Source organism: Equus quagga, chromosome 2 (assembly GCF_021613505.1).
Source record: "Equus quagga isolate Etosha38 chromosome 2, UCLA_HA_Equagga_1.0, whole genome shotgun sequence".
In the NCBI taxonomy this organism is placed as follows: Eukaryota; Metazoa; Chordata; class Mammalia; order Perissodactyla; family Equidae; genus Equus; species Equus quagga.
In genome coordinates this window covers 93,412,520-93,426,013 of record NC_060268.1, presented here as the reverse complement: position 1 = coordinate 93,426,013, position 13,494 = coordinate 93,412,520, and the positions used below count along the sequence as shown (strand labels likewise).

General features: G+C 50.7%; 1 protein-coding gene across 1 annotated transcript in view; it reads right to left on the bottom strand.

The window, feature by feature from the left end:
* Positions 1–13,434, bottom strand: part of ALPK3 (alpha kinase 3) — a 47,601-nt gene extending 34,167 nt beyond the window's left edge. Inside the window, exons 1-3 of the mRNA XM_046652257.1 lie at positions 13,259–13,434; positions 7,984–8,022; positions 4,347–4,468 (exon numbers count right to left, since the gene is read on the bottom strand). Coding sequence (XP_046508213.1) covers positions 4,347–4,468; positions 7,984–8,022; positions 13,259–13,389 — 292 coding nt within the window. The 5' untranslated portion in view covers positions 13,390–13,434. The remainder of the gene's footprint in view (positions 1–4,346; positions 4,469–7,983; positions 8,023–13,258) is intronic.
* Between the last annotated feature and the right edge of the window lie 60 nt (positions 13,435–13,494).

The window sequence follows — 13,494 nt, the reverse complement described above, 5'->3', positions numbered from 1 at the left end:
GCAAATATGTACTTTGCGTCTTCTTTGTGCCTGCCCCAGAGAGGCATGACGTGGCAGGTGTGTGCTCTATCCTCACAGATCTCATGGTCGTGTTGGAGAAAGAGATGCATAAACAAAGAAACAGTGCCAGGGAGCACAGGGCGGGAGCTCTCCGTGGAAATGCTGGAGATGACCTCCTGGAGGATGAGCTGTTTGAGCTGGGCTTTGAAAGATGAGAAGGAATTTGCCAGGCAAAGAAGGAGTAGGCTTCTAGGCAAAAGGCAGAATGAGCATACCATCTATTTTCACTGTCTCCCCAAACCCCACTAAGATCACACTAAAGAGAGTTTTTATTAAAAGGTATAAAACCGGAAGGAAGGAGAGAACAGGCAAGGAGAGCAATCAATGCAACAATTTGAAAGTACCTCTGGAACTGGGGGTAAAAGGGAAGGAGGAGAGGCTAAAAGTTGTTGAAAAACAACCAGATCTCTGAATCCCCTCACCCACTCCATACCACTGGGTACCTGCTCCTTCTCCACTGCAGCCAAAGGTGAGGTTTATTATCTGGAAAGGTAAAACTTTGCCCTCAGGCAAGTTAAGGCCTTAAGCCAGCACAGTTGAGGACATGACTGCTCTATGGAAAACAGGAAAATGTAATAACCGTATATATAAAATAAATGCTTTATGCTGAGGGCCCACCCAACCCTCTAATCTGCATAGTTCCCAGGAAACTTTTACCATCCAGGCAAGGTACTGGAAGAGCAGTTACAAGGGAATCTAGCTCATCCAAGAGGAAGGAACTAAAGAAACGTATTTTGTCAGTTCCCAACAGTGGCCATCAGATCACCCTACAGTGAAGATCCAAGTTTTCAAGCCCCTCCTGCTTGCTCACAACTTCCAATCAGCTTTTTAGTCTCCCACTCTCAATCATTATCTCACAGCCAAAGATTCTTTGATATCTGAAGAAAGCCTATAAATAGCAGATTAAGGACCGAAACAATTAAATAGAAAAAAAGCAAATTGGAAGAAACACAAGCTGTGCAGGGAGAAGGGAACTTTCAGAAAACTATCATTACTAGTCTCAGAGAGCTAAGAGAAGATACTACGTTCATGAGAAGAACAGGATGCCATAGAAAAGGATTAAAAAAGAGCTCTTAGAAATTAAAATCGAATAGAAGGGTTGAAAGATAACACTGAGGGAATCTCCCAGAAAGTAGAGCAAAAAGACAAATAGATGAGGGGGGAAGAAAGGATAAGGAAATAAAAGAACGAGTCCAGGGGAGCAGATAGCCTCACAACAAGAGTTCCAGAAAGAAAGAACAGAGAAAAAGGAGGAAGGAATCAACATCAAAATAACCTCAGATTTCCAGATTGAAAGTGTCCAAGTATGACCCATAATGACCCATGTCAAGATACATCATCATGAAATGTCAGAACATTCTCACAAGCTTCCAGAGAGAAAAACCAGTCTCACGCAAAGAATTAGGACTTGAATAGTCTTCTGTTCTGAACAGCAACGCTGGCAGCAAGAAGGCAATGCAGCAACATCTTCAAAACTCTGAAGGAAAATTATTTTCAACATAGAATTCTACACCCAGCCAAACTCTTCATCAAGAGTAAAGTAGAAAAAAAGACATTTTCAGACACAAGTTGTCTAACGCTTACTTCCCACGTACTCTTCCTAGGGAGTCACCAAAACAAAAATGTAAATCAAGAAAGAGAAAAATGTGGAATACGAAAAACAGGAAATCCGTCACAGGAGAGAGGTAAGGGCAATCTACAGCATGGTGGTGAAGGGAGATCCTAGGATGTCGACCACGTGCCAGACACAGAGCACAATGAAATCACTTTGGAGCAGAATGACTCAAAGGAGAAACAGATTGAGAGCTTGTCATCACAATGCCTCCTGCTTCTGTACCACCCTTAGGGCTTGACGAAAATACTGGAGGATATAGCTCAATAAAGCCAGAGAGTAAACCAAGAAAAAAGAAGACATGAGATCCAGGAAACTGAATCAAACCCAAGAGAAAGGCAACGGGAAGACCCAGGAGAGCCGCTGTGTATCAGGCCTAAAAGGCCACCAGATCAGATCAAAGAACAGAGATTTCCAAAAGGGAGGTCTCCAAGGAAAGTAACAGATCTGATGGCATTGTAGAAAATTGTAGTAAGAGGCTATTAGAAGGTATAAGAAAAATTAGCAATAGATATCAAAAAACTAAATGAAAAATTAAAGAAACTGCTAACTTTGGGAAAAACAGAAGAAAGAAATATAATGATTATATACCACAATGTTCAGTAATGAATCATACTGCATAGGCATAATAAGGTAAACAGTAAATATTGATTTAAGCAAAAATTGTGATATAATTATATTTAGAAGATAAGTGAGAAGCAGAGAAAACGATGATAAAGAGAGCTAATTCCTTATCTACCCTAACCAGAGGCCTAGACAGCATCTAAACCCGAAGACCCAAAAGTTAGCAGTAGGGGCCGGCCCAGTGGTACAGTGGTTAAGTGTGCACGTTCTTCTCAGCGGCCCAGGGTTCACCGGTTCGGATCCCAGGTGAGGACATGGCACCGCTTGGCAAAACCCATGCTGTGGTAGGTGTCCCACATATAAAGTGGAGGAAGATGGGCATGGATGTTAGCTCAGGGCCAGTCTTCCTCAGCAAAAAGAGGAGGATTGGAGTAGTTAGCTCAGGGCTAATCTTCCTCAAAATAAATAAATAAATAAATTTGTAAAAAAAAAAAAGTTAGCAGTATTCACACGTTACTCAGCATTACGGAAATGTAGACACACCTGAAGAAACACCTAAAAGCTGAAAACAGTTGCTTCTGGGAAGACAAATTGGTGGGAGGGATGAACTGTTGCATTTTGATACATGCCTCATAGTATAATTTGAAGTCTTCAATTATGTACATGTATTAATTTGATAAAATAAAAATTAATTTTCTTTAAAAAGAAGGATCAAGGACTTTCTATATAGAGACAACAGCATATGCAAAAGGATGGAGCTGTTGTGAAAGAGCTGAGTTTTTCTAGAAAACTGTTAGTGCCACGGTGACAGGAGACACAGGCACAAGCGAGCAGCAGAAGCATCTCCTCCCCACCAGCTCTGCGGACAATGGCCCGTCACCTAACCTAGTCTGTTTCCTTCTCTGTAAAATTTGAGCTTACTTCACAGGGTTTTGCAACAATTCAATGACAATGGAAACCAATGAATGTGGCAAAACATGTTACGGCTGTACAAAGGTAAGAGATGCAGGTGCATCTCTTGGAACAGACAGTGTTCTCAGCCTGGAGCTCAGAGGGTTCTGGGTAAGGGTGAGAGCTGCCCAGGGGAACCCAATCCTAGAGAAGCTGTTTAGCTGGCTAGGACAGACAAGTCCCCGGGATTCAGGGCATGTCACAGCTGGAAAACACCAATGCCCTTGATTTACTGAAAAATGAGTTCTCAGAGGAAACTTTGACCTGGGACCCTTCAACTAGTAGCTGCACAGCTTGGAGGGGCAGGCACCCATGGGTGAGTTCTGCAGGCCCCAAGCAGGTCAGGTTGGTGCAATGGGAGACTGCTGGGAGGTTTGAGGGAGGGGCAATGCCCGACGCCAGCTTCCCAGTACTCTGACCCCTTCATCCTCCTTTTCCAAGGAGTATCACTCTGCTTCCTATTCTGCTGACCTGTTGCTTCAAACTCTACCATGGAGCTCAGTGAAATGCAAATAATAATGGTCTTAATTTCTAACACTTATATGGTACTTACTGTATCCCAGGTATTCTTCCAAATGCTTTGCAGGTATTAATGCATTCAGTCTCATAATAAGCCTATGAAGTTCATTCTATCATCATCCCCACTTCCCAGATGAGGCACTGAGAGGTTGTAACCTACTCGGTATCACACAATTGGAAAGGGATGAACCAGCATCCCAAGCCAGGCAGTCTGTTTCCAGGGTCTGCAGTCAGAATGCCTCTACATCACTGTCTCTCAGGCATGAGATTCCCAAGCCTCAAACTACTCAACTGTAAGATGGGGATTTTTGGGGAGATGGTCTTGAAAACCTCTTTCAACTGGAGAGCTTCTTTCCTCAGAACTAAGATTCATCAGTTATGTATGTATGCCTGAGGGTGAGGAACCTTTACTAAAGACAGGTTTTGAAGAAGAGCTGGAGTATGTGTGGCTCCAGAATGGGAGGAGTAAGGGACCCCAGCCCACATAGGGAGATTAAACTGGAGAGAAAGCTAAGAAAACAAAAGCCACCTTGCAGTTTTGTGCACACAGCCAAACCCTCTCCATGCCTGTCCCCACAGCCCCCTTGGACCCTGCTCTGTGCAGTGGCCCTGGTGTGGATCATACAGATGGCCTCATTACCTGTGACGATGCAGGTGAACCTGACGTCGCTGTCCTCGGACACAGCCCGGGACTTGAGCGTTGTCTCAAATAGCGGCTGGGTCTCCTCTGTTAGCTGAGCAATGATGGAGCAGAAGGTGCTCCTAGGAAAGGCAAAGAACTATTCAGAGCAGCCTTCCCCCCCAATGTACCACAGCCTGGCATTGTCCAAGGCAGCTTAAATCTTACCATGTCCATCTGTCATCCCATGGCCATGGCTCTAAACCTGGGCAAGTCTCTTCAAGGGAGCTGAGGCTTCTTGGCCAGGTTAGGGGTAAGGATGGTACCAAAGGGCTGAATGGAATCCTGACCCAGACCCATTACAATAGGCAGTCTTCTGACACAGGCCAGGCTCCTGAGCATGCCAGACCACCAGCCCTGTCGTTCCCATCCCATCCTTATGGGAGGCCTTGCTTCACCCTCCACCTGTCATCTCCAGGGAAGCTCGTGCATGGGGGAGACACACGCATGGATAGGCCCAGCCTCAGAGATGGAGAGGCACAGCAGAGCCTCCATTCATGCCAAAGAGGGAAAAGCCAGCCAACCCCCAAGGGTACATAGGTCCTAGGAGCTCAGGGGTCTCTCCCAAAGCTTGGGCTCAGCAGAAAAGCTCCCACCTTTGTGAGTGCAGACCCATAGTAGAAAAAAAGAAGCTGGCCAATGCCAGGGGTCTAGATCCAAAGGTGGACTTTAATTCTTGGGGGTATCAGAAAAGAGAGACTCAAATGAATTCTGATCCTAAACAGGGCCATGGATCTGCAGTGGCAAGCCAGCCATGGCTCCCCTGCTCCGTCCGTGGACACCACATGCTCGAGTGAATACATGGCTGGCAGCTCCAGGACCAACAAGCAGAGCTGCCAAACCACAAACAGATTCACCCCTGCAAAGCAAGGACCTTTAGTTCCATTTTGACAGTCCATCTTCCAGAATTCAGGGGCATCTGTGGGCTCACTGAGTCCAACACAGGTTCATCAATACTACTCAGTATTTACAGTCCTCTCCTTCCTGCGCACAGGAAGCAAACCATCATGCCAAACCCTTTCATGGGCCAGCAGTCATGGTGCATCCCCACGCGTGAAGCATAACCACACAGCTAGGTTGTGTGGTGCACAAGCTGTGCCCAGTCCTCCTCCCCCTCCCAACTCACACACCCTATTGTGAGCAGCAGGGAGGACCGTGAGGGGTCAGGTGAAGAGAAGCAGGAGGAACTATGGTGAGAAGACTAGTCATTCAAACCTGCCTTTCTCTGTGCCTCGGAGGAGGGGGTGGCCCCCTCTGGGCAAGGTGTGTCTGCCCATGACCTCTCCACGAGGGGCGAGGTGGGAGTCCGTGGGAACACAAGCAAACAGGAGCTACAACTCTAAGCTTTGGTGCAGGGGGGTGCTTCCACAGTCAATTTATCATTTCTGTGGCTATCATTCTGGACATGAATTTGAGGAGAAAGCTTGTATCCCAGGACTTCTGGGCTGATACGGACCCAGTTGTGGTTTCTCCATTGGAATACAGATGCCTGGGTCTTTGGGGGGCTGACAGGAGTCCTCCCCATGAAAGACTACCCAGAAAGGGGATCCCAACCTCCCACATGCATGAATACTTGAACTGGATCTGCAGTCAGACTTCCATAACTTGCCTGGTAACACTCTCACCTCGTACTCATCTGTCTAATAAGCATCTTTTCCTTTCTCTCTTGATCCACCCAGAAATAGAGGGTCTTTCAGAACCTGGACTATCAACTCCCTGACACTCAGGAAATATAACATCTGACAACATTTCTTTCTACTCTCCTACTAACAGCAATTTCTGAGTTTGGGGGCTGCTGAATCCTAACCAACAGTTTTTAGAGGAAACTGCCACACCAAAAATAATCAGACTTGTGTGATTTTGTAACTAATTCAGAACATCTCTAATTATGTCCTCCCTACATAATTTGAATCCTACCTTACTCATGAACATGAACCTGGACCTAATATTCACCTCAGGCTCTTTCTCTAGGAAAGAGACGTATCAGCAGGGATGAACCTGCTTTGGCAAGTCTAAGAAAAATTTCAGCTACTGGATAAATGAGAAAGGGAAATTACGCCTCAAGAAAATTTGCAGAGTCAAGTGCTCAGTCTAGATAGTCAACAACAGGCAGTTATTTTATTGCATTAATTTTTTTGAATGGGAAAGAACACATCTTCTCAAACTTTCCACACTAGGTCCTAAATTATATTATAAAAAATGTTCACACTGGGAAATCATAAGGAACTGCTGAAGGGCAGAACTAGACGAAATCCCTCTAGGGGAGCGGGTCTGGGATGCACTTGGGGGGAGTCACTACAGATACTGTCATGTCCCACTGAATGTCACCTGCTTTCTGTCCCCATCCTCCAAACCACTCGGATGTAGGATGGACCCTGGGGGTGCTGCCTCCAATTCCCTGGAAACCCAGGAGGTCCACACACCAGAAATGGTCTGGTCCCACCCTGACACCTCCAATTCCTTCCAACTCTGTGACTTCATAAGGACATCGCAGCCTAACTGTGTGTCTCTAAAGAACAGCAGAATCGCTGGTTTTCATGATGTTCAAAGGAACCTAACCGTGCCCTTGGGTTTGGGCACTTACCTTGCTTAAAATAAACTTCCAAGGCCCTTTCTCTTTCAGCACTCCCCACACCCCACTTTGAATTAGCTGTGACACCCCCTCTTCCACCCCTTCGGACCTGAGTCCCCCAGAACAAGGGTTATTCAGTAGTCTCCCTATCAAAGGAAACGCACATGGTAGGTGCTGGTCACGTCTACGGGAATGACAGCTACTCAGAGCCCAGTTCGCTACTCAGAAATCTTTCTCTGTGAAAACGAACTGTAGTGGATTCTCCCCAAATCCACCAGAGTCTGGGATGAGGCCCAAGCGGTGGGAGGCGGCCAGGAGATGTTCCCACTTTGATCATAACAGTCAGTTCAGCCAGGGGTGGAGAGCTGTCCCCCGCTCTGGAGGCAAGAGGACAGTCATTCAAGGGGCAAACCTCGACCACAGGCTTGCTCAGGCCCTGCCCTGGCTCTGAGGCAGATTTAGAGAACAGGCTACTCTGCAGGGACACCCTGACATGCTGTTGCCTGACTTCACAGAGCTCACAGTCCGCAGGGGTGGAGAGGAGCCAAAGGAAAAGGAATTCAGAGAAAGAGGTGGTAGGAAGAGAACTTAAGGGACCGGAGAAAAGTAAACGTTAAGGCAGTAGCCATGATTGGAAGACAGACAGCAAGGTGCCAAACCTAGATATGTGGTTACAAAACCATCAGCATCTAGGATGGGGAAGTGAGTCACATGACCGGTGGATCCCTGTTTTGGTCCCGTGGTGCCTCTCCCAGGGGCACAGAGATATAGGTGCAGGCATGTCGGGAACCCTTGCCTATTTCTGGGTCCCTGAACCCCTTTCAAATAGTCCATGCAAGCATCAACTCTTGGCCCTGTGAGACCCATGCTGACGTGAGTCCCCTCTCACATCCTCCCCCACCCACCCTCCAGCCCTCCCCTCACCCCATGCAGCCTGGTTAGTGCACAAGCAGTCACCCAGAGGCCCCTCGACGCCCAGACCCAAGAAAAAAGCAGTCAGAGAAATGTAATGCAATGTGCGTTTACCTTCCAGAGCTGGGGTGAGGCAACCGGTTGCTTGATAAGCTAAGCAAAAACAGCAAATGGAATCATTAGGCCAAAAAAGCAAGGAGAGGAGGAGGCGAAATCAACAACAGTCTGCAAAGTATTAATCGGCCCCCATTTGGGGCCCAGAGGCCTTTCTATTAAAAGGGACCAGCTGTCTTAGTTGGCCTGCTCCAGTTAGCAAGTGGCCTCACCACCGGACACCAGTTCATCTGAAACCAAGAGCTCGTTAAAGGCAGCAGAATCCAGGGAAATGGTTAGGCAGAAAGGAGGCCCCTCGGGGCTGTACTTTGAGAAAGGTGTGTCCCAGGCACTTGGGTTACTGACCCCAAGAGCGGGGCTCACAGCTGCTGGGCATGTTTCCCCTGGCCTGCGACACATCGGCCTGGGGGCAGTTCCTGCTTCAACCCTTGGCCTTTTGGGGGAGAAGTGCCCCCCATTCCTGGAAATCCCCTAACAGGCTGAGAAGGAGACAGGTGGCTTGAAGAACGCCCATTAATATGTTAAAATATGGTTAAAGAGGCCACGCAAGGCAAACCAGCTAGGAGAGTGAAGAAGAGGAGAAAGACAAAGCAGTTAATTCAGCAGGAGCCAGGAGGCACCCAGCTCGGTCAGACCAGCACCCACCCTGTTATGCCTGGAGGCCCTGACCCTCCCTCCTGCCCAGGGCAGCTGAAAGTGGACACTAGCTAGGGGCTGCGGAGGCCACTGGGGGCTGAGGACCCACACAGGTCTGCCCCTTAGGGGAGATGCAGCCCAGCTGATATGAGCCAACTGTTTCCTCTACCTCCACCTTTCCTAATAGAAATACCTCCAGTGGCATCTAGGGCCACTATCTCCCACAGCAATTTGGGAGACCTCAGGGGCCACCGCACCCACACTCAGTCTCTTCAGCTGTTCCCACCAAGAGAATAACTCTCCCTTCGTTATCAGCAGCCCAGTTTGCTCAACGGCACTTGTGGTCTACCTCTCTATCCACAAGCAAGCTCCACTGACAGCCTGTCTCTTTATAACCAGAAAACCAAACTCATCCTCTATCCAAACACATGGCTTCTGCTCCAGTGCTCCTGGGTTTGTGGCTACCACCAGCACGATCCCAAACTCCAAAGCTGTAAGTCTGCCATTTTGGACTCTTCCTTCTCCTCCAACCCCAAAGCTGCAAAAACAACTTGGCCCTTCTTTCTCCCTTTCTCTCTACTCCTGCTATTGTGTTCTGATCTAGACCCTCATGGCTCCATATTTGATGACCACCTCAACTCCCTTCTCCTTTAGCCGTCACATCACACCGCCGCCCTGAAAAAAATGCTGGTGTCCCCCCACCGTATATTGTTGAGTCTCAACTCCTTGACTGGGCACTTAAGGCCCTCCCTCATCTACTCACACCCCACTACAGCCAAGGTTCTCTACTTCTCAATACTCAGGTTCCACTGTCACCAGACCTGTCCCTAGTTGTCATGGACATGTCCATTCCTGGCCTCTGAGCCTTCACTTTTGTCCTTCTTGCTTGGGAAGCACTCCCTCTTTCCTTCTGCCCACCCAGCCTCCAAACCTGGCTCTTTTTGTAGCTTCTGAGCTCCTAGCCCAGTGCCAGGCATTCAGTGGGTATTCTACAGCTGCTTTATGGAAGGAAGAGAGAGAAAAGGGAAGAGGAGGGAGGGAAGGAAGTGGATCTTTCAAACAGGCAAGGTCCTGCTCCCCAGAGGGAGCTGCTGCTCCAGAAAAGATGGTAGGAAGGGAGCAAAAATGCAGCTGCCTTTGCTCAGAGCTTTAAAAATCCTCTGGAGGCCACGTGGGCGGAACCTCCCATGGTTCCAAGCCACTGGCCAACTCCATCCTTTCCTGACCATGAACTTCCTTTGTCTTTCTCCTCGGAATTGAGAGATTTCTCCTTTGTTGACTCTGGATTTCTTCCCTGGGAAGGAGAGGGAGAGAATCAGCTCTCTACCTCAGAGAGGAAAATGACATGTTCCACAGGCTCTACAAGTGGACAAGGGACTGAGCTGGGATAGTGACCCCTCCCTGGCTCTCTCTAGGGCTGGTTGTGATGCTCTGCTCCTTTGCCCCATTGGCCTCACCCTTACACTGCTGGCCAGGTCAGGAGGACTCCTGGCTGATGGAGGCACCTTGTCTTCAGAAGGTGGAAGATCCGCCTGGACCAGAGCTGGGCTCGAGGATCTCCCCGGGCAGAGCATTCCCCAGTTACCAACTCTGAGGGGGTCAGAGCCAGAGGCATCCAATGTCTGGGCAGAAAGGTCTAAAGGAGTTCTTAATGCCACCTTCATTTTACAGAATGGGAATTCACAGCCCAGGAAGGAAAGGTCTCTTCATAAAGGAGAAAAGTGGGCCTGGGGGGACCCAGGATTGGCCATGAAAGCTGGGCTTTCCCATTTTTCATGGCTTTCATATATCCTGGGGCATAAAAGTTCTTTGGAAAGTCCTGGCCTGATGCTTCAGTTTCCCTGAAAGTCCTAGGCAACCCAGCTGACCCAAGCAGAAGAGAAGAGGTGTCAGAAGCTGTCTGCAGCCAACATCACAGGTCCTGCTGCTCCTCTGAGCCCACTCGGACCAGGGCCTCCAAGAAAGGAGCAGGCAGGGACTTCTGGAACTTCTGAGCGTCCCTCAGAATAGGCAGCTATAACTTCATCCCCCCAACTGTGGTTCCTCAGCCTACTCTAGCCTTCCCATGCCCCACCTTCCTATAGGGGTGAGGTCCTAGAGGCTGGATGCCCTAGGAGGCTGGGCCTACAGTTTGGTGGGACTATTGCATTTTGGACCTCTGACCCCAATGGGCTTTAGAAATATCCTTGAGCTGAATATGATCTGGAAACTCCTCCAGGGCTGTGGGGTGGGGGAAGGGAGGTATGAATACAGAGACAGGTTCTGGACCTGGGCCAAGGCTTCTGGTGGCCCGGCCCCCAGCCCAGCTGTTCATCAGCTCCCAGGGGCAGCCCATCCTCACAAGGGCCCATGAGAACAATGCCTAAAAGCTCCATGATAGATTTGTATAGAAGTAGACCCAGAAAATGTTGGAGCCAAGAGTGGGTGGAACAGAACTCGCCTCTCAGTGAGGACGCTGGGATAGACAGTGCTCATCGGGGCTGGAGCCAGGAACAGCTGGCAAAGTCCTCAAGAGGCCCTCTTTCTCCTTCATCTCCTAGGCTCTCTTCCCATACCCACAGGCAGCCAGGCCGCTCTGATGGACAGAAGACTGTAAGGTTGTCTGCTCCAACACGACAGTCAGGCCCTGCTTGAGACCTAGGAACTGCCCCACCCTCCAAAACAGCCCCATTCACATTCTCCCCACTTCGGCCAGAGGTTTTTCAAGAGGTGAGAGAAATCTGGCCCATCTTGGCCCTCAGGACCTGTGGGGATCTGGGGCTGCTAGCACAGGCAAAACACAGCCCAGTCCTGGGCTAGAAAACCCTTTCTCCCACTGACCCAGCCCGGCCCCCTCCAAACACTTGATGACAAGTCTCATTTTAAGAGCATTCCCATTTAGGTCCAAGGAGACTTAAGCCAGCCACTTCTCTCCCACCTGCAGTTCTCGGGCTAGCATGCTGCTTTGTGCTCATCAGACGTGCAATTAAAATTTACCCACCACACAACTGCTTAGCCACGCATGTCCACCCTCCAGCCTTTTTCCTAACAGCCCAGATCCCCTGCCCTCGCCATTCTGCCTGGTTTTCAAGCCACCCTTCCTTCCCTCCCTCCATCACTACTGTCTCCAAGACGGGCCCTGATTCCCTCTTCTATGTATTCTGCTGGTATTGACAAAGGCCAGACAGGGGAAGCAAAAGCTCGGACAAGTCACTGTGACAAGTGTGAGACCAGTGTGAGGTACCTACAAGACGGCTTCACCATGGACTAGAATAAATGTCCAAATTTCGTTCCAGTTTTTCTGTAGAGCCAGTGGTTAGGAGGAAGGGGCATTCTTTCCTGGCAGCCAGGGGCCTTGTTGAGTCTGACTCAGTCACTAACACCAGCCCTCCGCCCTGCCCCAGACATGTGACACCGTTTGACGAGTTTTATGCAGAAACCGGTTCCGGTTACATTTGAACTTTTCCAACTCCAAGGTCAACAGAACTCAGCCAATCCACGAGGAAGTGCCTGGGACTTTTCCTGAACGTCCTTGATGCCTGTTTTCGTGCCGTTTTAGGAACGGAGGACAAGAAGTCTCCGGGCAGCTTCTCAGAGCAGTGGCTGTTTTCTGCAGAACCAACAAGCCAAGTTCTGGGGCTGTGACACAACCACTATCCCCAGAGCCAACCATCACAATCCCCTTTGGAAAATAGGCTCGCCAGTGGGAGGGAAACTGAGCTGCCCAGAGAGTGCAGGAAGCGTCCGTCTCCACGGCTGTGCCCGTGTCCCTGAGTGTCTTTGAGTGCTGGTATGCTTCTCTATTGTCTACCTGTGTGTCCTTATATCTGTGGATAGCCCAGCTCCTAAAACAAAGCATCCACACACAGCTCTTGGAAGATGAGTAAAGGGCTCACCAGTGTGACCCCTCCCTTGGCATCCTCCACACTGGGCAGGGCAGTTGGTTCCCTCAGAACCACAGCTCTGAATCTTCAGACAGGGCCAACCAGCACCTCATCCCGCCCCTCCACCTCACCAGCCCCCACCCAGATCCTGCGGAAGACGAGAGCGTCTGCTAAATTTATTTCTTCCTGGTGAATTCTCCCCCCTCCCTCAGCAGCGCACCCCCCCACCCCACCCAGCTAAGCAGGCCCCACTCAGGGTGGTCTCCCCAGCAGCCCCCCCTATTCCCTCACCCCCTCCCATGCTCCTCTGCTCCCGTCCAGCCGGGGAGGAATTTCAGCCACTCTGGCTTTCCTTATCACCGACTGTGGAATCCGAGGCCAGGGAGTAGCTGAGTCCGGGGTGAGGGTGCTGGTGGTGGGGGAGTGAGGTGGGGGAGATAAGGAAAGCCTTCGGGCCCTGGGATATCACCCCAGAGTAGGGCCTTTCTCCTCCGAGGAGCCTCGCATTGCCAAAGGCCCAAGGCCCACGGGCCACGAGAGGTCAGGAGGAGCCGAGGGGTCTATTCCGTCCTGGCCATGTCCCCAGGCCTCGGGCCTCCAGAGGCCAGGCGGTGCCTCGGGCTGGCGCGCCGGGCCCCAACCGAGGGCCCCATGGGAGAGCCCCATCCGAGGGCCCCATCAGAGGGCTCCATCCCAGGGCCCCACCGAGGGCCTTGCCCGCGGCCTCGGCCTGCCCGGCGCACCGCCCGGCCCGGCCCCCCGCGCGCGCGACTCACCTGATGGCGGGCCGCAGGCTGAGCAGGTAGCTGCGGCTGGCCGGGCTGGGGGTCCACACTGGCCCGTCGTCCTCGCCGTCGCCCCCCGCCCCGGCCCGCCCGCCCGCGCCGGGCGCCCTCCGCGACCCCATGCTGCCGCCGGCCCCTGCCCGCGCTCCGGCCGCCGCTCCCCGCGGACGCGCGCCCCTATTTATAGCCCCGCGGCCGGCCGGCGTCACCTGCTGCTGTCCCTCCCC